This window comes from Zootoca vivipara, chromosome 17 (genome assembly GCF_963506605.1).
Source record: "Zootoca vivipara chromosome 17, rZooViv1.1, whole genome shotgun sequence".
NCBI lineage: Eukaryota > Metazoa > Chordata > Lepidosauria > Squamata > Lacertidae > Zootoca > Zootoca vivipara.
In genome coordinates this window covers 39325467-39350161 of record NC_083292.1, presented here as the reverse complement: position 1 = coordinate 39350161, position 24695 = coordinate 39325467, and the positions used below count along the sequence as shown (strand labels likewise).

The 24695-nt window shown below is 45.6% G+C and overlaps 1 protein-coding gene across 2 annotated transcripts; it reads left to right on the top strand.

Moving 5' to 3' along the window:
* The first annotated feature begins 684 nt into the window (after positions 1–684).
* On the top strand, positions 685–24695 carry LOC118076033 (methanethiol oxidase-like). 2 transcript variants are annotated; one of them, XM_060269523.1, is made up of 12 exons: positions 685–1542; positions 7457–7516; positions 10530–10677; positions 13306–13491; positions 16608–16728; positions 18567–18749; positions 19356–19534; positions 21046–21124; positions 21581–21702; positions 22558–22650; positions 22739–22857; positions 24198–24695. In XM_060269523.1, exons 2-12 carry the CDS (start codon positions 7473–7475, stop codon positions 24358–24360), a joined length of 1437 nt encoding a protein of 478 aa, XP_060125506.1. In that variant the 5' UTR covers positions 685–1542; positions 7457–7472; the 3' UTR covers positions 24361–24695. The 2 variants fall into 2 exon arrangements, with proteins under 2 accessions (XP_060125506.1, XP_034954422.2); XM_035098531.2 differs by having other exon boundaries at positions 686–1542; positions 10565–10677.

The window sequence follows — 24695 nt, the reverse complement described above, 5'->3', positions numbered from 1 at the left end:
GCCTCCCTCCCTCCTAAAAGAAGCTCAACAAGTTTGACCTAAACCCCCCAAAACAGGGCTTCCCTTCCTTAAAAAAACTCAACAGCTTTGACCTGAACCCCCCAAAAGGGGGTAGATCACTCCCAGTTTTTAACTCTGAGTAGATCAGAGTTGGCCACCCCTGATTTACAGTATACAGATGCAGGAGGAGGGGCAGACTGGAACACCACTGCTTTTTTTGATAGACACTGTGTCTATCCAAGCTACAGCCGCCCACCTTTTCTTATTCACTTCCTTTTAGCCTTGCAGAGCCACCTCAGTCAAATTGAATCCTCTGCACCCTCATTAAATTGCCAATAGAACTCTTAATGTGATCCTTGAATGCTCATTAACAACTCCCACTGAAGAACAATAGGGTGAAGTGGTGAGTTATCAAATCTTGCCTGAAAGGGGATGTCTGCTCCATTGTCTTAACTGCTTAACTACCGGTAGCCACTTTGCTTTATTTATTTGATGTGTTTTTGTTACAGCTGTGTTCCTGCCTCCCCCAGCAAGCGGAGACCGGGCGGTCCTCGCTAAAGGAAAGCACGTCTCCCGTTTGCCCTTTTCCACTTCAGTTTTTGGAGGGGAAAAGTGCTGGTTATGGTCTGTAAAATACGTTATTTTTTTCTTGGGGGGGGGCAGCTGCCCCGCCTCTCCCCCCCAGGTACGCCTATGTCTCTGAAAGTACTGAATGAATCACGGTGCCAGACTTTACCCGGTGGAGAAAAAGCTGTGAAGCTTTGTAATCGGCAATGTCCAATTCTGATGTCCAACTGAACTCTGCTGAACAGTGTTTCCGGATAGCAACTACTGTTTCGTTGAATTCTTCATCGGCCAATTAGTTCAACAAACAAGTAGATAAATAGGTACCACTCCCGCGGGAAGGTAAACGATGTTTCCATGCACTGCTCTGGTTTGCCAGAAGCGGCTTAGTCATGTTGGCCACATGACCCGTAAGCTGTACGCTGGCTCCCTTGGCCAGTAAAGCAAGATGAGTGCCGTAACCCCGGAGTCATCCGCGACTGGACCTAAGGGTCAGGGGTCCCTTTACGTTTTTAAAAGGCCCCCAAATTGACTAAAGAGAGAGAAATGAGGGCTTCAAATAAACAGGCACAGTTAGAGATCATGCCATCCCAACATATGCTTTCATTAAAGCCCTTGTGAGAAGAGGAACTGGACCAACCGGAATCCGAATCTTCTGCGACTGTCTCCTCCTGAGCTCTGTGATCTCCAAAGGGCATGTGATCACCTGGCTACAGGTGGATGGGGTGGGCGGGCCAGGAAAGTGCTCCACTTTCTTGGGAGTCAGCTTTTCCCTTAACTAGTTCCTTTACAAGACCACGCCTTCCTCACCCACCTTTTTGGTATCCTCTGAGGTGTGTGTGCACACTTATATATTTAGAGGATCCCTCTGGGTATAAGCAGATCTTGAGCAGCTTCTTACCACCGTCAGGTGCACAGAGAAAATGTATCAGACAAAAGGAGGGGTTGTCCCGGAACAAGAGGAGCCCAACAAAGGAGGTAAGAAATGACCCTCTCTGTCTTTGGCTGCCTGGAGCAATAATTAGCATTCTCTTTTATTTTATTATTACGGTATTGTTTATATATACAGTATATAGTTTTTATTAAATTTTCTGTTTTACAATTTAAAATACTCATCTTAACATCCTTAAAATAGAAATGACTTCCCTTCTTCCCTTTCCCTGGTTCATTTTGCATATCATAAATCCCTGCATATTTTATATAAACTAAACCATTCAGTATTCCCTTATTACATCCATCAAAACTTATCTACACTGTTGAATTTATCTTAATGGTGCCAACGTTTTCAAGTGTACACAATTCCCATCCCCATGTATTCAATAAACGTTTTCCAATCTTCTTTAAACGTATGTTCTTCTTGTTTTCTTATTCTATATGGTAAGTCTGCGAGCGGCGCATATTCTTTCAACTTGAGTTGCCATTCTTCTTTGGTTGCGTCCTCGCTCGTTTTCCATTTTGGGGCTAACAAAATACTGGCTGCAGTAGTAGCATACATCAATAACCTTTTTTGACACCTGGGAATTTCAATCTGAATTATCCCCAACAGAAAGGACTCTGTTTTTTGGGGGGTGGGAGTGGGAAGTACTTTTAAACATTTTTTTCAATTCATTATGGATCATTTCCCAATACCCTTTTACAAGTCCACCACATGTGAAAGAACGTTCCCTCCACCTCTTTGCATCTCCAGCACTTATCTCATTCAGTCCTGTACATCTTAGCAAGCCTACTTGGAGTTAGCATTCCCTTTTAGTTCATTCATTCATTCAGGATCTCTCCAGACTGGTGAGGCTTTTCTGTACGGGCATTGATGCAATAATAGTGCATCAGTGCTGGATTGATACCAGACCATCCACACAGGATTCCATTTCCATTAGTTCATTTTCTGCGATGCTTCCCCAACGTTACTGCACAATTGCCCTCGGGAGGGGGCACTTTTGCAAAACGAAAGCAGGACGAAAAATAAAGGGGAATGTTTGTGGCAGGATTTCGGTAGGACGTTAAGGGAAATGCTCTGATTGGAAATGAAGCCATATGCCCTTCCTTGAACTTTTGAAGGCAAGATCGTGTATAAGGGCCCTGAGACCATCATGAGTGCAAATCGTCATGAATGCACAATTAAAAGCATGACGAGGAGTGCTGTGAGGCACCAGCTGGGGAACCCTTGAAGGAGACACACACATCCCCAGAGGAAGAAGGCTCAGAGCCCAGAGATTGGTGGTGGGACCCTGAGGATTGGGATTGGGAGATTGGGAGGAGGGGCTGACTGCTGAAGGGGCCACAGGGTTTGGTCAGCAGAAGCCATAGCTAAATAATATCTTACAGGTGGCCATCCAACTTCTGCTTAAAAACCTCCAATGAAGGAGAGCCCAAAACCCCTTGAGGCGGTTCATTCCATGGTCGATCACCTCTTACTGTCAGAAAGTTCTTCCTGATGCATAGCTGCCAAGTTTTCCCTTCTCTCGCGAGGAAGCCTATTCAGCATAAGGGAAAATCCCTGTAAAAAAGGGATAACTTGGCAGCTATGCCCTGATGTTTGGTTGGAATCTCCTTTCTTATAACTCGCAGTCATTGGTTCGGGTCCTACCTTCCAGAGCAGGAGAAAACAAGCTTGCTCCATCTTCCATGTGACAGGCCTTTGGATATTTGAAGATGGCTGTCATATCTCCTCTTTACCATTCCTAATAAGACTTGGCTTGCACACCCTTGATCATGTCTTGGTCACCCTCCTCTCCACACATTCCAGCTGGTCAATAATCTTCTTAAACTATGGCACCCAGAACTGGACACAATATTCCAGGTGTGGTCTGACCAGTTTTGAGGCCTGCACCCATGCAAATGTTATTGAGTTGGAAGGGAATAAACAACAATGATTGATGCGGACAGGGGAGTTTCCATTCAAGGGTGCACAGTCATCTACCAGGAGCTAATTGCTGGTGGAATCTAGCTAGATTAAATGGCCTAAATTACTCATGTTGATTAGTTTCTATTGATCTAATCTGAGTAGGACTAACATTGGCTAGAACCTTGTGGGTGGGCAGTATGAAGGCATTTCCTGTTCTCCCTTCTTACTGTATCTTACTTCATCTTTAAATCAGACCTGGACTAGATACAGGGTGGCCATATTCCCAAAAGTGAAAATCCAGAGAAATTTATAGAGCTTTTTTGGTCATAAAATAAAAGTATTGGGCTTTTTTTGAATTTTTAAATGATTTTATAAAAAACATTAACTATATGTCTAGGTTTTCCCAGACATTTTGCCAATTTGCCAAAAATCTGCCGAGACCCCATTTTTGGGCTGAATGCCCGGATGTGTTTGGGAAAACCTGGACATACGGCAGCCCTACTAGATAGCCCATCAAATAGGCCACCATCTTCTGTAAAGCCGGCCACACACCCTCAAAACTAGTTTGGAGTGCATTAATTAATGGGCAGCACATGAAGATATTGATCATGATTTGTGGTATCGTGAAGCAAACACCTTATGTGTGCATTACAGTGACAAACTAAACATTCTCTAGAATTATTATTTTTAAAAAGCTTTATTATAGGGTTGTAGCCAGTGTTACACTATCTCCACATTCCTTACAAATTCTGAGGGTTATGTCTAACGTTAGTCCAAGTGCACCCACTAAGAATAAATAATCCGGCAAATTTAGGTCTATTCATTTGAATGGGTCTGCCGACAATATAATGTACTTGGATCCAACCCATAATATTCCCTGACATTCTCATAATACTGTGGTCAGAAGCAGTGTCTGGCCAGAAATCGGCCAGAAAACATCCAGGAAGATTCAGATGTATGGCAAGCCAATAATCTTTAAAAATAACTCAAAAATTTTGGGGGGGCCCCTCAACTTTTGTGTCTGGATTTTTTGAAATATGGTAACCCTTTAAGCAGAAAAGCTTGTAGCCAAGCTTCAGCCCTACTCACAGGAGACCTATTGAAATGACGAACTAATTTTAATCCATCCAATTTCAATGGCATTAGTCTGAGTATCTTATTAAAATTAATATTTAATCATGAATAATTTTGATTTATGAATTGCATTTATATGCTGCCTTTCTGCAACAGCTGTTTACACTGTTAAAGCACTGAAACAAACGATATAACTTGTAAAGTTGGCCGGGCCGGTGGGTGGGGAGTGTTGAACACAACCCTAACTACATTTTTTTAAAAATATATATCTTTATTTTACCTTTTAATCTCTCCTAAAAATTACATTTCTTTTTTCCTTTTTTTTTTAAAAACCCTCTGTTATTTGGGTATTATCATAGTGAACTTGGAAGACCAAAGCTCTTTCTTTGTTTTCTTTTTTAAAATAAATTTATTTATTTGGCTTTTCAGATTGAAATTTTACAATCACATATATCGAACATATAACGTAAAAACAAGATTCCAAAGAAACTCTTGGACTTCCCTCCTCCTCTACTGTTAATCATTTCCTCCTGCATCTTTTATGATAATCCAAATCTTTTACATCTCCATTGTGTCCAAAATTCACCATTAAGCTGCCAATGATATTCCAATGTCCTACTAACAGTTTTAACTGTTTACAATGTTTTTCTTTTAAGATAGGTTATAAATTTCCCCCATTCCTTATTGAAATTTTGGGTCTACCTGATTTCTGACCCTTCCGGTCATTTTAGCCATTTCTGCATAATCCATCAGTGGGATCTGCCCTTCTTTCTACATGAGACTCTGGGAACAAAGCCTTCCTCTAGTGGTCCGTCCCCTATTAATGCCCCCCAGCCTTGACTCGTCCGTCCTTTATTGCGCTCCCCCCTCTGCCTTTGCCACCCACCTGTCTTCAAAAGACCGCAAGGGCCGTTGCACAGAGATTGTGGGAATGGCTATACGAGTGTACAGCTCAACTCTTTCTCAACTCAAACTGCAAGCAGGTGCAAAGACTGGATCCTGAGGAGGAGGAGGAGGAGAAGGAAGAAGAAGAAGAAGCCAAGAGGCTTCTTGCTCTCAAGATTAGGTCTAGCGGGCTCAGGATAGAAGATTTCGGTTGAATATTGAGGGGCGGAGGGTGTCTTCTTGGTGGTGGCATACATTTTAAATGTTATGATGCCATGTCCCGTCCATTTCCCCCAAGTATCCCGGAAGTTGTAGTTTTTTTAAGGGTGCTGTGGACAGTTGTACACACAGGGCCGGATTTAGGTTTGATGAGGCCCTAAGCTACTGAAGCTAACAGGGCCCTTTATATGTCCAGCTGTCCTTTGTCAACAACAATTATTTGCTGTTTTTCGTGTTGAATATATGCTATATGGTAATTTATGGACCTAATAGGGACCTAGAGCCATTTGCACATCACAAAATATGTATTTCATCAAAATAATTGTTGAACTGAAATACAATTAAGAAAAAGTATATTAATAGTGAAATAATTATTAAGCTCTAACTTAAAATGATTTTTTATTCATAACAAACTTAGTAATGCAAACACATTGGCATCTGGCAATAACAGGTTCCTTTAGAAACACAATTTACAAAGACTCAGAATCTAGTCTCTTGTTGTTGTTTAGTCGTTTAGTTGTGTCCGACTCTTCGTGACCCCATGGACCAGAGCACATTTCGTGACCCCATGGACCAGAGCACGCCAGAGCACATTTCTAGTCTCTAGAAACTTGCTATATCATGAAATAATAATAGCAAACCAGTGATATTTTAGGGAGCAGGCTATCAGGCGGGGCCCCATGATTTACATCATAGGAGCCTACACAACACAAAACCCTGTTGCTGAGTGTAGGTTTTATTTTATTTGTTTTTTATCTTATATTTTAGAAATGTACATCGTTTTTCCCCTTTAAATATTTTTTGGGGCCCCCGAGAGAGTGAGACCCTAAACTATAGCTTGTTTAGCTTATACGTAAATCTGGCACCGGGGTTGGGTGGGGGTGCGCGGGGTCCTCCTAAAATGCTCAGCAGCACTACAGTTCCCAGGGTCCTTTGCAGGGCAGAGCCACGACTGTTTACAGTGGTATTCTAGTGCTTTGAATTAAGTGGATGTGGCCACCAGAAGACAATGGACCAGGCCAGGCCTGCCATGATGCAGCAGGAATTAATTGGCCTAAGGCAGGCAACATCCACAGTGCACTTTTGAAAGAGCCATGATACCGCTTTAAACAGTCACGGCTCCTATGGGAGCTGTAGTTTGTCATGGGTGCTGGGAGTTGATAGGAGGAAAACCCAGTTCCCCTCTCAGGATTACAGTTCTCAGAGTGGTTTACCATCCAAACCCTTTCCCCTAAGGAACTCTGGGAATTGTAGCTCTGTGAGGGGAATAGGGGGTCTTCTCCTAACAAATCTCGGCACACTTGACAAACTACAACTCTCAGAATTATTTTGGGGAAGCCATGGGTGTTTAAAGTTGGTATCACCGTGCTTTAAATGTGTGACGTGAACATGGCCTTAGCCGTGTCCATTAACTTAATCGGGACTATTTTGAGTAAGACTAGAATTGAAGACAGCCCTATGCAGTGCTTCCCCCCCCCAAAAAAAAACTTGTTTAGGGATACGCTCATTTTCCTACTCATATTGAAATACTGCCCCTCAATGAGGACAAACTTAGATTCACAAAATGTTTAGGGGTATGTGTACCCCTGCATCCCTCCAGAAAAAAGCACTGGCTCTATGATTGCATCCTTTACTTGTCAGTCTCTCATTAGAAGTAAATAATTTAAAGTATCTGCTGGACTCCCTCAGTGGGTGGGATATTTGTTTCAGTCCTGCCTTTTTAAAAACATGAATAAGTTTGACATCTTTCTCTGTTTTTTAATGCTGGTTTTAATGTATGTGCTTTTATTGCTGTAAGATAATAATAATAATAATAATAATAATAATAATAATGTGGATATACTGACGCTTTCCTTCTCCCTCTTCCAAAAGCTACAGAGCAGTGTGGATGTCATGGCCCAGGTTATGCGACACCTCTGGATGCTATGAGAGGTAAGTCTCACATGGATTCCACCACTGGCCAGAAATCGAGACCTTATTTCAACCCACACGACAATCAGGTTTACCGGTAGCAATCAAGATTGCTCAGGAGGAAGATTAAGGGATTAGGCACAAGTACAGAGGAGGTGTGGTTTATCAGTGGCTAATAATTATGGCAAAACTTCCAGGTAAAGGAGCAGGATACATTGAAAGACCAGTTGTTGAGGGTGTAAGAGAGGATGTGCTGTTCTGTTTGTGCCCTTCTTCTGGTCTTCCTAGGGACATCCAGTTAGCTGCTGTGGGAGGAAGGGTGTGGGGACTGCTCTGTTCCAGAAGGGCTCAGGTTTTTTAATTTTTATTATAAGAAAATTTACAAACAATCTCTAGCTATAGCTATTTAATAGTGGTGTTGTACAATAAAAGCATCAAAACTTCATAAACTATAAAATGCAGAAGGATCTAATTCATTCTCGGAAAATGCTTGGCGAAACAGGAACATTTTCGGCAGGTGACAAAATGTCAGGATTGTTGGGGCCTGTCTGATTTCAGTAGGAACAGCATTCCAAATTGTGGAGGCCACCACACTAGAAGCCTTGGCTTGTGAAGAAGCTTATGCCACATTTGCACTGTTTATTTAAAGTGGTGTGATACCGCTTTAGGCAGTCATGGTTTCCCCTAAAGAATCTTGGGAGCTGTACTTTGTTAAGAGTGCTGAGAGATGTTGAGAGGCCCCTGTTGCAGAGGTACAATTCTCAGAGTGGTTTAACAATCAGAATTGCTCTCCACAGGGAACTCTGTGAATTGTAACTCTGGGAGGGGAACAGGGGCCTCTTAACATCTCTTCTAAGAACTCGCACCTGCCCTGTGGAACATCCTTCCACCAGATATCAAAGAGATAAGTAACGATATGACCTTCGTAACCCGAAAGTTACGTATCCAGAGCGGTACATAACTAGAGGGTCCACTGTACATGAAAACCATAGGACAGTCAGGAGGGCATCTCCAGATGATCACAATGATCTGGGAATAAGGAATAAAAAATATCTCTTCAGGTAACCTGGTCCATTTAGGGATTTCTACACTAACTAACAGAACTTAGCTCAGTAATATACCAGTAGCCACTGCAAAGCTTTCAGTTTTGGAGTAATGCACTCATTGTGTGCTGGTACACCCGGCACTTTTATCAAGATATGAGTGCCGGCACCTCCTTTTTTTCACACACAAAAAGTACTGAATGCACCGGTGCAGAACTGTTCCAGCCAAAAGTCAATACATTCTGCACTAGCTGCAGTTTCCAAACCAATGTCAAGGGTGGCCCCACATGGAGCGCATTGCAGTAGTCCAACCTGGTAGTTACCTGGGCCTGCATCATTATGGCCAGGTGATATGAATGCCACTTCATTGTCTGCATTCAAATACCCTTTCTGAAATGTATAAGAAACTGCACCCAGAGCAGTGTAGCGGTTAGAGCACTGGGTTGACATCAAAGAGGCCTGGATTAAATTCCCCACTAAACACACATTAAGCCAGGCATCACCTGCCTTGATGAAGCGGTAGCAGGGACATTTACGCTGCCCTGAGGTCCTCGGATGAAGGGTGAAATAAGAATTAATAACCACACTCAAAGTCTTTTGAGCCTTCTATATTAACCTTCCATGCCTCTTAACAGCACCACATATTACACTCAGCACAATAAAGGAAAGTTGTCCAAGCTGGCACATAACAAATTACTTTCAATTAATCAAAGCTTTCTCCTTTGAAGGTGTGAAAGTAATAAACGAAGACATTCTACTCTGCCAGCTTATTAAAATTTCCCTGGGCATCTGAATTCAGAAAATGCAGAGTCACTGGGAATTGTGAATCAGATGATGCTTCTAGGCGGCCTGTTGACTGAGCATTTATCTTAGGCTGTGGTGCGCACAATACTTTTAAAGCTCCTCCGAAGCCCCTTCTCCCCCCTCAAGGAATTCTGGGCACTGTAGTTCATTGCTGGGAATTATAACTCTTGTGTGAGGTAAACTGCAGTGTCCTTTGAGGGAAAGAATGTGTTTTGAATGTGCATCAGAGGTAAAGCTTTGGTTTCCTCCTTGCAGGGAGACCTTAGACGATGATGGCTATTTAAAGAGCCTTCATTCTGATTTCACTTCCACAATTTCCAGGCACTTTTTTTGTCACATAAAGTCTAATATTTTGTGGACGCAAGACCTGCCAACCATCTTTTAATTGTGCCACCTGCATCTGAGTCGGAGCCCAGTGACATCTGGAGGCCCACAAATTCCACCTCCCTTCCCTAAAACAACTTAGCAGCTCTTATAATCTTCCACTGAAATATTAGGAACATAAGGAGAGTCTGCTGGATCTGGCCAATGGCCCATCCAGTCCAGCGTCCTGTTCTCACAGTAGCCAACCTGATCCCTCAAGCAGGATTTTCAGTTTTAGGATTTGGTGTAAGCATCCCAGCTTCCGTGTATTGGATCATGACACACTAACAGAGGACTGGACAAATTTGTGGAGGATAAAGCTATCCATGACTATTAGCCAGTATGGCGATGTCATACCCGCCAAGTGTCCTGGGAAAAACGGGACACCCCATTTTCTCACACGAGATCACAGTGGCCATTTTGGGTGCCACAATCTTGTCCCTGAAAAAGCTTTTTTTTCGGGGCGATATCACAACACAGGTCACGTGACTCGTCTGGGAGGGCACCCCGGAAGACTCCCATCCAGGTTTTTGATCTGAAAAAGTTGGGTGGTATGTGATGTTCTCCCTCCATTGTTGGAGGCAGGGTGCCTTTGAATGCCTGTTCCTGGGATTTCTCTTGTGCTCAGTCTCACTAAGTAACCTTAGGGAAATCACATTCAGTATGTCATATTGGGACAGATTGTTGCACATCCTACAGGAATCGTTGAGACAAGGTGATATTGAAAGACTGTTAGGATGGCATTAGAGACAGGTAAGCTTTGCAAAAAGATTTCTCTAAGCTTGGGCTGAGTGGCTCAGAGCTCATCCCTTTCCTCACTCAAGACAGATCCCTAAATATGGACTTTCCCCCCCTGAAGGTCCACGAGAGAAGCTGATCTACGTGCCCTGCATCTTAACTGGGACCGGAACACAGCAGCCTGATTACCTTGCTACGGTGGATGTGGATCCGGAATCTCCCTGCTATTGCCAGGTATCACATTAGATCCGCCTTCTCTCACCTGGTGCCCCTTCTGGCTGCTTCGGACTACAACTCCCATCGGCCCCAGCTAGCGCAGGTGGGGCTGATGGGAGCTGTAGTTCAAAGCAGCTGGAGAAGGCGTCAGACTTGGGAAAGCTGGCTTTAGGAATCTTTACCACACAGTCGAAAGCCTGTCTTTGGGGACTGTAGCCTCACGAAAGATTCACCTCCAAGAATGGTTGATAAAGATCCACAGTTCTCAGGTTGGAAAGTATCATGTAGGAAAGAAATGGTTTAGCAGCCAAACTATCTAGCCAGGGAAGAGAGCCTTACTTCAGCGAGGCAGCATTCGAATTCAGAACCCACGGTGCAAAGTGGGGCAGGAGAGGCATGTAAATGTGAACTCTGACTCCTTTGTGTATTGCTGCCAACGGTTAATTACGCTTTCTGCCACTAGCTGATTTATAGCCTGGGAATCTTAGCAAGGTGAACATCGGCGCCTGGCATTCTAGGGGAACTGCCAGGGGCCTTGGCACTTGGATGGCATCGACTGCTAATGTGAGCCCTGAGCACCTCCCTTCCAGTAAGTGTAGCCACCATTTAAATTTCCTACTGTTCCCCCCCTACCTGGCCTTGCTCTGGGTGTCTGTGAGAAATGTTACTGTGATAGAACCAGAGACTTGTCCAACTCCCTGCACTGCAGGAATATGCTAGTGGCATTATCAGCTCCTCACTCTAACCAACTGCATTTATACCCTGACTTTTCTTCCAAGGAGGTGGCGTACATGGTTCTTTCCCTCCTCAGTTAATCCCCACAAGAACCCCATGAGATTACGTTAGGCCGAGAGAGATATTGGCTGCCCCAAGCTCACCCCAGATGAGCTTTGTGGCCAAGTGGGGATTTAAACCCTGCTCTCTCCCAGAGGTCCAAGTCCGGCACTCTAACCACTGCACCACGCTGCCTGTGTGGCAGAGATGGCGGCTGAACCCAAGCACCCAAGGCTGCTCTGAGGGGTGCTGCTTTGCCCCCCACCCAAATGGCAGAGGGTGTCTGCCCCAGGGCGATTTACCAGGCTCCCATTGGACCTGAGCTTGGGTTATTCCCTTGTTCCACCTGCCACATTGCACAGGGTTTTATTTTCTTTCATTGTGGAGATGCAGAGCTAGACGTTTATAAATAGCGGCGGCAGGCAACCTCGATTAGAATCGTCTGGAAAGACAACCCCCGGGGGGAAGATGAAAGAGAGCTCAAACCTAAGGAGTGGGGGGAGACTAATTTCTGGGGAAGCATCTCTACCTTAAAAGTCCTCTTATGGGTTCATTATTCGACACTCCCCATTCCCTGAAACCAAAGGCCTCTGCAGAAACTGGCTGCCGAAAAGCTGAAAGGCGGAATCAGCAAAAGGCAGATCTTCTTTGCACAGTGGAGATTCTGTCCTGAATCTTCCAGCATTCAGCTTCATTGGATGAGTTCAATGCCCATGAAATTCTAGGGCTATGAGAGAAGGAGGGGGGGGGGAGAATTCCATCCACTTTCACCATTCCATGCTTAATTTTATATGGCTCTATCATGTCCCTTCTGTCTTGTGGGACATCTTGTAGGAAGGAGTTCCAGAGTTTAACTATGCACTGTCTGAAAAGGAACTTTAGATTGCCTCTCCTGATCCCAACCTAATCTAGCAGAGCTCTCCTTACCTCCTTGGTTCATTCATTTTTTGAACAGCCATGCCTAAACCTGGCTAGCTCAGTTGGTTAAGAGCATGGTTCTGATAATGCCAAGGTTGCAGGTCCAATCCTGTATGGGACGGCTGCATATTCCTGCATTGCAGGGTCCCTTTGTATGTGCCCTGAGTTATTTCCACCCTCTGTCCCCTTTAAGAAATATCAGGAAGGCCTTTGCTGACAAATTCCAAGATACATTTTGCTAACGACTGGAAAGGCGAAGACGAAGCAACTTAATAAGACCTGAGGACAATTAACATGCGGCAAATTAATAGAACAGTTTCTTCCAGATTGGGCAGAGCTGTGCACCTGCAGTTCATTTGCATGAACTGCACCCCAGGGGCAAAATCGGCCTTTTTTCATATCGCTGGAATCACCACTTTAAGTGCTAAGTGATAACTTGCTCAGGTTCCTCAAATAAACACACCCTTAAATGAATGCACATGACGCTGGCATCACTTCTCTGGGAAATGTCACCAGCCCCAGAGCAACTAATTTAGGCCCATTAATTCCATCGTATACGGCCTGATATTTGCTAATGTACATTTTAGCATTATTCGTTGTATAAGCACCTCGTGTATACTGTATTTTCCTTTTCAGTATTCAAAGCCTAGGTGAGGCTCTTGTAAAAGAAAAACAAAGACGTTTCCATTTTTTAATCAGAAGAGGCAGGGGCCGACCCGATTGTTAGGCAAAGTGAGCCACCTACCTCAGGCGGCAGCGAGGGCACGGCTATGCAATGAGCAAGAGTGGAAGGAAAAATGAATTCAGTTCACATTTCAAGGGGAACCTATTCAGTTTGCACGTTTGGTAATGAGACGCACATGGAAGCACTTTGGACAGAGGGGTGGACATCTCCCCCTCCCCACCTCGCCCAGAAGTGTGACGTCTTACCTTCCTCTCCCGTCTTCCCAATAGGTGATCCATCGCCTTCCCATGCCGTATGTCGACGATGAGCTGCATCACACGGGGTGGAATGCCTGCAGCAGCTGCTTCGGGGACACCAGCAAGAAGCGTAACCGCCTGGTCCTCCCCAGCCTGGGGTCTTCCCGCATTTACATAGTGGATACAGGGACGGACCTGCGAGCCCCCAGGATGTTTAAAGTATGTCTTCCCTCAAAGGAGTGGGGGGAGGGTGGATGTAGCTGAAGGGTCCTGAATATATCGTTCATTTATTTCATAAAATTTAGGTACATTTTGATTGTAAAAAGAATTAAAAAAACCCACCTCCCAAGCGGTTCCCTAAGAAGAAAAGAAAAAAAACACCAATGAAAAACAGTTAAAAACAAATATTTAAAACAGTGGTTCTCAAACTTTTCTCTCTAGGCCACACTTTCAGAAATTCGCTGGCAGCACAACGAATTTTTTCCTGATAAGAAATGCATTGGAAAACAAAAAGAAACAACTCCTGGCTGTGCTTGATTCATAGCATAGAAGAGCAAAACTACCGTGTGTGTAATATGATCAGCACAGCAGCCACCGAAGAACATTTGAATCATTCCCAAAATGTAACACTGATTGTCCTAGAATATTCCTGCCACACTTACCATCCTCTCCTGCCACACCAGCGTGGCCCGCCCTTTGAGAACCACTGATTTAAAACACTTTCTTTTTAAAAATTACATTCAATGCTAAGCTAAAAACTCACATGTCAACACCCTGCGTGTCTGGGGGGAAATGTTCTTAACAGACGCCGATAAGGGGGCAGCGAAAGCCCCTCTCTGACATCCATAGGAAGGGAGTTCCGAAGTGTGGGTGCTGCCACATTTATGGCATCCGTGATGTGTGTTGAAATGTTCTGAGGGTGACAGGTTTATAACACAGGGATGGTGAATGCTGGGGTGGAAGCCAGATGCGGCCCTCCAGACCTCTCTGTCTGGCTCTCAGGACTCTCTCCAGGCAACGCCCCTCCTAAACCACACCCCTTCTTCTCAGGTCACACCTCTTACTCGCCCTCCTTTGCATCCTCCTTGAGTTTTTGCCTGGCTGGGATGGATCCCTGGACCCTGATGAGGCGTCGAATCACAGAATCATTGAATTTTGGAGTTGGAAGGGACCCTGGGGGTCATCTAGCTCCACCCCTGCAATGCAGAAATCTTTCGCCCCATGACATGGGGCTTGAACCCTGATATTAAACCCTGATATTAAAAGTCTCATGCTCTACCGGCTGAGCACCTTGCTTGTCTGGATGGAGAAGGGCAAAGTATCAGACTCTTTCTGGGCAACCCTCCCGTGGGCAGTGTGCCAGCGATGGGCGGGGTCAGAGGCAAAAGTGGGAGGAGCAACCGATGCAAATTATAGATCTGTAAAGTAGGTTGATTCCTGCACATGCCCCTCTCTGTCCTCCATTCAGGCCTGGCCAGGGTTCAAGGACACATTGCAGTCAAGGGGAAAGCATTCAAGAAGGATGTGGGTCAGGGTCAGTAGGGGTTTTGGCCTGGGGAGACTTCTGAGGGCCAAATTGTGGGAATGTTCAGGGAGGCAGGAGAGGATATATTGTTTATTAATATCCTTTCTAACGTGCACTAGCAAGTTCTATAACTTAGAAGAGTTTTACATCCCCCTTTAAACGCACAGCAGATAGCTTGTTGCAGGCTTGTGTAAGCCTCTCAATATCATACAATTCAGTATTGAATTGTATATTCCTGGTAAGTCCCCTTTATATCCCTCTTAAAAGAATACACGCCACAATCTCGTTTAAAGTATATGTAAAAGAAGTTTACTCACATCATCAGTTCACAGTTGGATCCCTGAAGACAGACTTAGTTGTACATGTGGATCTACCCCATATGGGGCGTTAATCCCAGTGACTGCAGGCTGGCAGTCACTGCAGTTCACACGATGAAAGGAAGATGGAGAAGAAGGGAGGGGGGCTGCGTGCCTTGTGCTTTTGTTACCTGCACAGGTAAGGTCACACCCACCTCTAGTCACATGCAAAAGGAAAGATGCTCCAGCCCAGGAGGAAACAGGAAGTTTTTGACTGGCTGGAACAAACATCCCCTTTGCATGTCCACTCTAGGCAAACAAGGAATGTTGTACTTGACTGCTACTTATGTATCACATCCCACACAAATAGAGTGTCTGGAGGGCCGCATTATTCTCCCGAGGTTCCTATCCCTGAATGATCCAGTTATTACGCCCCACGTCAAAGAGGCTAAAATGGAAACGAGCACTTAAGACAGGACCGCTTTTAATGAGACCAAACAAGGGGAACAAGAACCCACCCTTGTGATTTGGTTGCTGATGAGGAGAAGAGTAGAAATTAGGGGAGGTGTATAGGTAATATTTTGCTGACCCAGAAAAACACCTTCGGCTCACTCCATTATTGGCTGGAATAAAAAAAAAGTTTGTTGCGTTGCAGAAGCCGACAATAGGCTTCGGAGGAGGAGGAGAATGATACATAATTCATACAAAAGCAATTACACCCGTAAACTGTAATTAGAGTAGATGATATTGAGCCATGATCACCGGAGGCGGGTCCCCTCCCATCAAAAGTGCTGGCTTTGGCAGGGGTTGTTAAAATGTTTTCAGAGGATGCAGTTGAGATTGTGAGAGCAGAAATAGATTGGACATTAAAAGTAAACATGCCCAGGAAGGGGTATATTGATATGGTTTTCCTGGTGATACAGACCAAGAAAACAAAGAGCAGACAGAAAGCTGATGAACGTGTATCCATGCAGCTAAAGTAGCGAAAGATGAAAGATCTAGAAGAGAAATGAGACAGGTTTTATAAGGAGAAAAGAACCATCAACAGGAGAATAAGTTTCTCTGAGAAAAAACATATCTCCATAGAACATGGAGCAATTAAGAACTGGTGAGTTCAGCAAAACCCGCATGATCCACTGAGGAAGATCATTTTAATCACATCACAGCTCTTGTTGGTGACAGCCTTTGGAGTTTGATCTGTGGGTGCTGAATCCTAGATTTTAAGAAAAAAGTGCTTTTGTGTAAAGAACAGGAAGAATAATCACATCAGAAGCTTACAGTGGTACCTCTGGTTACGAACTTAATTCGTTCCAGAGGTCTGTTCTTAAGCTGGGGTGCCCTTTTGCTAATGGGGCCTCCTGCTGCAAGCGTACGCGCCTCTGAATGATTTCTGTTCGCATCCTGAGGTGAAGTTCGCAACCAGGAGCAGCTACTTCCGGGTTAGCAGAGCTCGTAACCTGAAGCGTTCGTAACCAGAGGTACCACTCTATTTCTCTCCCTGACTCTCCTCGCAGGTTATTGAGCCCAGGGAAGTCTTTGAGAAGTGCAACTTGACTTTCCCACACACATCCCACTGCCTGGGTAGCGGAGAGGTGATGATCAGCGCTTTGGCCGACACGCTTGGCAACGGGAAAGGTATGGCCAGCTGTGTTTGTGTGTCACTTACACACTTCTCTGTGGGAAGCAGAGACCCATGGTGCAAAATGTGTATGCAATTGGCATATGCTACTACAATCGTACCTTGGCTGTCGGACTTAATCCATTCTGGAAGTCCGTTCGACTCCCAAAACCATTTGAAAACCATGACGCAGCTTCCGATTGGCTGCAGGAGCTTCTTGCATTCAAGCAGAAGCCACGTTGGACGTTCAGCTTCCAAAAAATGTTCGCAAACTGAAACACTCACTTCCGGGTTTGCAGCGCTCAGGAGCCAAAACGTCCGAGTATCAAGGTGTTCGAGAACCAAGGTACGACTGTATATGTTTATAGATGCCTCTGGGCAAATATTTAGATCGCGAGTGGCTGGGGCCTCGCCAGCACTGCATTCTGCACCCAGAGACCCTGTAAGAATAGTTTAGAAACATGAGGATAGCCCTGCCGCTGGATCAGGCCAAAGCGGGGCTCATCCAGTCTAGCATTCTCTTCTCACAGTGGCCAGGGCTGGATTAACCATTCAGCAAAATAAGGGCATCGAGGGGAGGGGGGAACCACAGAAATTTTCCATTGGCGGATTTACTATGGACCATATTGTGAATCAGGTTCCACACAAAAAAAAAACCTGCCACAATAAAAGAAAAAAATCACACACACACAAAACATTAATTCTTTATTTTATGGTTTACTGTATTATGGTTTATATTTTGAATTAGAGATATATATGGAGGCACCAAGTGTTTGGGGCCTCTAACGGTCTTAATGCAGGCCTCCCAGAGATACCCCCATGGAAAACCCAAAAGCAGGAGCTGAGCACAAGAACCCTCTCTCCACCTGTGATTCCCAGCACTGGACCCAATGGGTTCCCTTTGGCTTGACCCTGCAGGGCTTTCCTGATGTTAACTCCCATAGCCCCCAGCCACCGTTGATCAGGAAGGATGATGGGAGTTGAAAACTAGCCATATCTGGAGGGCCACAGGCTCCCCAATGTGGGATACTTACAGTGCATCCTATATTATTTAAACTAAAAGCCTAAAACCAGCCTATCTAAGCTCCCCTTTTAAGCTGCAAAGGGATGCACTCTGCTGAACAACAGACATGAGGGAGGAAGGATAATAACAGCTAGACTGGGGACTGGGAGCAGCCATCAATACCATATAACACCAGTCCTGAAAGACCTACATTGGCTCCCAGTACATTTCTGAGCACAATTCAAAGTGTTGGTGCTGACCTTGAAAGCCCTAAACGGCCTCGGCCCAGCATACCTGAAGGAGCGTCTCCACCCCCATCGTTCAGCCCAGACACTGAGGTCCAGCGCCGAGGGCCTTCTGGCAGTTCCCTCACTGCAAAAAGCAAAGCTACAGGGAACCAGGCAGAGGGCCTTCTCAGTAGTGGTGCCTGCCCTGTGGAATGCCCTCCCATCAGATGTCAAGGAAATAAACAACTACCTGACTTTTACAAGACATCTGAAGGCAGCTCTGTTTAGGGAAGTTTTCAATGTCTGATGTTTTATCCTGTTTTTAATATTCTGTTGGGAGCCACCCAACAGCGTGGCAAGATGGGCAGGGTATAAATATATTGTTATCATTATCATGATCATTATTATATCTATTAATATCTAATAAATATATTGTCTCCTGGCATCTATTCACATCCTTGCACCGTAACCCAGGCTTCACATACACAAAAATGTGTGCCTCCCCATGCCTGTTTGAATTAATTTGCACCCCCGCCCCCCGCAACAGCCTCAACCCAAATCGTAAGTTCACGCTTATCTCTGTAAATAGGTCGCTTTCTGATAACAGTTGTTGTTGTGACTCCAGGTGGGTTCATCCTTATTGACGCGGAGACCTGGGAAGTGAAAGGGACCTGGGAGCGGCCGGGGGACGAGCCCCCACAAGGCTACGACTTCTGGTACCAGCCGAGGCACAATGTCATGATCAGCACCGAGTGGGGAGTGCCCAAGTACTTTGCGAACGGTTTCAACCCGGAGGATCTGAAGAAAGGTACACCCTTCGTTCGAGACGAGTGCGGGGGGGGGGGGAACCTGCCGTTGAGGCGGTCGATTTCGGGCCACCTTCAGATCCCAGTGGTTTTTTGACCCATAACACTTGTGGACTGGTTGAACGCAGAGGAATGGTGGGGGGAACCAGCTAGGAAGGAGGCTCAGAGCTGTTAAGTGTCATGGGTGTCTCCCCCTCCTCCCCCTGGTCTCCTCCCCAAGTCCTCCTCCCCCCTGGTCTCCCAGAACCAGAAGAGGCATGAAAAGAGCAGAGGAGAAGTTAGCTTTGCAGAGGCACAGTCTCTGATTGCTTGGAAAAAGCCCTGGAGGGTAGGGGAATTAGACGGCTGTGTGGAGGCAGGGATCTTCAGTCTCGGCAAGTGCTTCCCGGGGGCCAGACCTACCAGAGATGAGCTAGGCCTGAGATTCCGTCGCATATTGCGTTTTTGCTAATTGAGAGTTAACTCCAACTTGCACAGTGTGATTTATTGCTGGCTCGCTCCTGACACTCCGGGCTAAAATCCCCGAGTAGCCTGTTTCCTTGGGTGTTGCAGGATCGTGACCAGGGTCCCTCTGTGGTTGATGTTGTCCTTGTTTTGCTCCTCTGCAGAGCGCTATGGGCGTCGCCTGAACGTCTGGGACTGGACGACCCACTGCCTCATCCAGCAGATTGATGTTGGGGAAGATTCCGCCCCGCTGGAGATCCGTTTCCTACATAACCCCAACGCCGCGCACGGAATGGTGGGCTGCACACTGCAGAGTTCCATTCATCATTTCTTCAAGACAGAGGTTAGAATGAAGGGGGGGCAGGGGAGCCCACAGGAGTTTTGGGGCCCAGTAAGCAGTTGGTGGATCGGGCCCTCTGACTCACTTGGGAAAGAGGACGCAGATTTGCATAAAATCTGGGCATTCCATTTGGGGTAGGGATTCTGCAACCTCCACCTGCACTTCTCGTGTAGCAGTACTTGGAGAAATTAACCTCTAGGGAGTACCTGATCTCAGATGAACCCACCATAGGAAGGATGTTTCCTGGTTGCTAGGGAAAAAAGGAAGGACAAACTACAGAGATTCCAAGGGCCAGAAAATGAGACAGGAGCAATAAAATATCCCTATTTTCTTATCACTTGATGCCTGAACAACCCATTTGTCAGTCACAGCTCCAACCTCACTCATTGGCTAAAAACGCTGAAAGGCAGGAACAGCCAGCCTCGCTCATCTCACAGAAACTGCTTCAAAGGGTACCAGGACATTTTGATCGGTAACTAACTTTCTAGGAGGGCTGCAGACTGACTCTGAAAAGCAGAAACAAACTCTGGGTCTGAAGACCCTGCTTGCCGTGGACCCAGCACATCAGTATTCCTGGTACCTGCCTCTTGGCAGCCCTGAGTTTCAGGAAGAGAGAGAGAAATTAAATGGACCCCAATTTTATGGATCTGTTGCATGGGGAACGGGTTACAGATTAGCATGCTAAGTTCCAGGTTCAGTTCCTGGCATCCCTGGATATCAGATCTCAAGAAGTATCTGCCAACCCAGGCTAACAGCATGGAGCAAGATGGACCAACGTGTCCTTCTCTTTCCAGTGCCCAGTGTGTGTGTGTAACGTTCCTTTATTGACAAGCTGGAATGTGGAGGGCAGCCAAGATGATCAAGGGTTTGGAAACCGAGCCTTATGGGGAGTGCTTGAAGGAGCTGGGTATGTTTAGCCTGGAAAAAGAGGAGACTGAGAGGAGATATGATCGCCATTTTCAGATATCTCAAGTGCTGAGGAGGGAACAAGCTCATTTTCTGCTGGTCTGGAGGGTAGAACCCGAAACACTGGATTAAAGTTGCAAGAAAGGGGATTCCGACTAAAAATATGGAAAAACTTTCAGACCGTGAGAGCTATTAAACAGTGGAACAGTCTCCCTCGGGATGTTGTGGGCTCCCCTTCCTTGGAGGTTTTTAAGCAGAGGTTGGATGGCCATCTGTCAGGGTTGGACTAGATGACCCTTAGGTCCCTTCCAACTCTATACGATTCTATGATTCTATCCCTTGCACAAGAGGGATAAAAATGGAACTGCCCATGATTTAACAGCTTCAGAGGAAGCCCCAAAGTTTGTAGGAGTACAGACCTTCCTCCATGGTGAATCCCCGGAAGGGAACCCCAAAACATAGCCCACAGAGAGCCCACAGATTGGTCGAGGAATGCTGACTGATGGTTGAGCGGGGGAAACTGAAAGCCAGGGGTTGGGGAGGAACGCCGTGGTCTGTCTGGGCTCTTCAGCAGAGATCCCCCTTCTCAACATGCTTTTCTGCTGCAGGATGGGGACTGGGCAGCCGAAAAGGTGATCCAGATTCCAAACAAGAAGGTGTCAGGCTGGTACTTTCCCGAAATGCCAGGTGAGTAAAGAACAAGAAATGGGCGGCCGGTGGCTTGCTTTCCACGTTCCTTTCAACTGAATCCAGCAGCCACTGTTCCTGGAGTAAAACCTAGCGTCGGATTTGGTCGATAGGGCAGCTAGCGCCACTTTCTGGAAGACAGAGAACCGGTCGCTGTTGTTCCGTGCCTTGGCAACCCCTAGATTAGACTACTGCAATGTGCTCCACGTAGGGCCGCCCTTGAAGACGGCCTGGAATTGTAGTTCTGAGTTGGGAGCTTCCTGACGACTCTCAGCACCCTGCACAAGCTATAGTTCCCAGAATCCTTTGGGGGCTAAAGGAAGCCATGACTGCTTAAAGTGGCGCCAAAGTGCTTTCAACGAATGGTGTGATCTTTGAATCTGTGTGGCAGAAAATAACTTGGTGAGCCCGAGGAATAAAAGAAAGCGGATGCTGACCTGCCCTCTCCTATTTCAGGTTTCGTCACTGACATCCTCATTTCGATGGACGACCGGTTCCTGTACTTGAGCAACTGGCTGCATGGCGACCTCCGCCAGTACGACATCACCAACCCGTTCTGCCCTAAACTGGTTGGCCAGGTAAAAGAGCGCCACCACCCCTTGCCAGACTTGGTGGGGTTCCCAGAAGCTTCTGGCTGACCACGGTTGGAAACAGGATACTGGGCTAAATGACCGCAGAATTCTCATCACATCCACACTCTTGGTTCAGTTCCACCTCAGGGCTGGCCTCATGGGCCACATTCAACACCCATCTGTCAATCCCTGGACATCACGATGACGACTGGGGATTTAAAAGAACCTCGCAGGCAACAAAAGACGGTTAAAATGGAGGAAGAAGGCTCTGTTTTAGCAAGGGGTTCAATGTTACTGGAACTCCCCACTACTGATCTAACACCATTAATATTATTATTATTATTATTATTATTATTATTATTATTATTATTATTATTATTATACCGCCCTATATCCAGGGGTCTCAGGGTGGTTCACATTTAAAAAATCACAGTATATAAAATAAAAATAAAAGCAATAACCCAATAATACACCCCCCCCCGAAAGAGCCATATTTTAAAAGGGTATGGGATGTTGATCAGGCCAACTAAAGGCCTGGTTAAAAATGAATGTTTTTGCCTGGTGCCTAAAGGTGTATAATGAAGGCGCCAGGCAAACTTCCCTGCTTCCCCCAAGGAATCCTGGGAACTGTAGTCCCCCCCCCCCGTGGTGCTAGAACTCCCAGCCCTCCACAAACTATTCTTTGCAGGGAAAGCCACGTTTTAAAAGTGTAGGCATGGATATGACCTTGTCAAGCCAAAATCTCACAGGCAGCTCCTTGGAAGATGCTGTTGCTCATGAGCTCAGCTGACCGTCTCTCTCTCTCTCTTTCTCTCTCTCTCTCTCTCTCGGGGTTTCGGGGGACTTGTTTTGCGCTCCCAGGTGTTTGTTGGTGGGAACATTTACAAAGGCGGCGTGGTGACCGTCTTGGAAGACTATGAGCTGGACTGCCAGCCTGACCCGTTTATGATCCAGGTGAGTGAGGTTGGAGCAGCAAGGGTGGCGAGGGAGGGGGAGGAATCCAAAATGAACCTTCCTCACCCCGCATTTTCTCTGCCTTTAGGGAAAGAGGGTCTATGGGGGACCTCAAATGATTCAACTCAGCTTGGATGGTAAGAGGCTGTATACAACTACCTCTTTGTACACACCTTGGGACAAGCAGTTTTACCCTCAGATGGTCAGGTAAGAAAATCAAGCAGTTAACTGGCCGATTCCTCCCCTTCTTCCCCGGCTCTGTACTGAAATCTGGTATGTGTGTATCATAAGTTCAGGGGGTTGGACTAGATGACCCTCGGGGGTACCATTCAATGCTACAATTCTATGATTCTTTAAGTGTCACAGCCTCCCTGCCAGGGAGATGCTAGGGAATGAACCTGGCACCTTCTGCAGGCAAAGCAAGTGCTAATGCACTGAGCTATGCCCCTTCCCTTAAATATAATAGCAAGATTCCAGTCCTCATGGTTCTTTTCTTTTTTTAAGATTTATTAAAGCTTTTTCATAATGCAATACAATAAAACAATCTAAATAAGAACAAAGAGATAAAGAGAAAACACCAAAGGAAAACAAAAAAAGAGAAGGAGAAAGACAAAAGAAAAATGAAAAGGGTTTCTGATTTTTCCATCAGTCAGTTATATAAAAGAAATGATTCAAAATATTCACTGATCTACTTTCTGTTCTGTTTTCCCAGATAGATTAATTTATTTTCCCTTTTATGTAAAAAGTCCAAAAGGGGACCTCTGATTATTATAATTAATGAATGCCAGCAATGGTTTTCCTCTAATCAAACCAATCAGCTTTGTCTCCCATAACTTCAGTGAGCCTTCCTCCATATTAGACAGCAACAAGTCTTTCCATCTTGGTCCACACAAGAGTCTCTCCACTGTGATCATACAGGTGAAACTCGGAAAATTAGAATATCGTCAAAAAGTGCATTTATTTCAGTAATGCAACTTCTTATGTTTTATTTTTCTTTTAATTTTTACAGATGCTTTCTTTTGGAAATTCCACAGGAATAAAACAAATAGTTACCATAATACAAAAAAAACCATCGCTATGACATTTCATTAATTACATTCCATTTATAATTTACCCGCCTAATGACAAATAATTACAATTTCAACAAATAAAGGCTTGACATATCTTGCTTTGCATGCCATGCATCTATCTCATATTTTGGTTTCACCTTTTAAGTTGCGTTACTGAAATAAATGCACTTTTTGACGATATTCTAATTTTCCAAGTTTCACCTGTATATTAAAATAGTAATCCCATAGTTCTTTGCTTATTGTGCATACGGTCCTCGTGGTTCTGATGAACGGTCTGGTTTAAGCAGGAACACAGGGATCTGCCTTGTACATCTGGTCCTGTCTGCACTGGCCGGCAGCACACACACACACACACCCCCGCTTCCAGGCACAGAGTCTTTCCCAGCTGTACCTCGAGAAGCTGGGGAATTGAACCTTCTGCATGCCAAGCGAAGGATCTGCCAGCCGCTAAGCTCCCTTTGCCTTTGCCTTTTGCAGGGAAGGGTCAGTCATGCTGCAGATCGACGTGAACACCGAGCGCGGCGGCCTCAGTGTGAACCCGAACTTCCTGGTGGATTTCGGGAAGGAGCCCTACGGTCCCGCTCGCGCCCACGAGATGCGCTACCCCGGGGGAGATTGCACCTCGGACATCTGGGTCTAGGTGGTCTGGGCAGGCATCTCTCTCCCATCCTTCTTCCCGCTGAGCTAACTTTACGGGAGCGCGTCCGAGGGTCTCTTCGTCACAGGTTTTCATCCTTTAAAAATGTCTGTATGCACATGCTGAGTCATGGGATGGCATTGTCCCTCACTCTCCTGAGTCAGCAGTTTTCTTCCCCGCCCACCCCCAAAGTATTTTTTTCTTATATTTCGTACAACAATAAACCAATCTAAAGGGGGGGGGGTGGCATAGGGTGGTTTTGGCACTCAACTCATTGCATGACAAGACTGTTGAAAACAGAACTGCAGAAAATGAATAAACATTTTTTTAAAATCTCA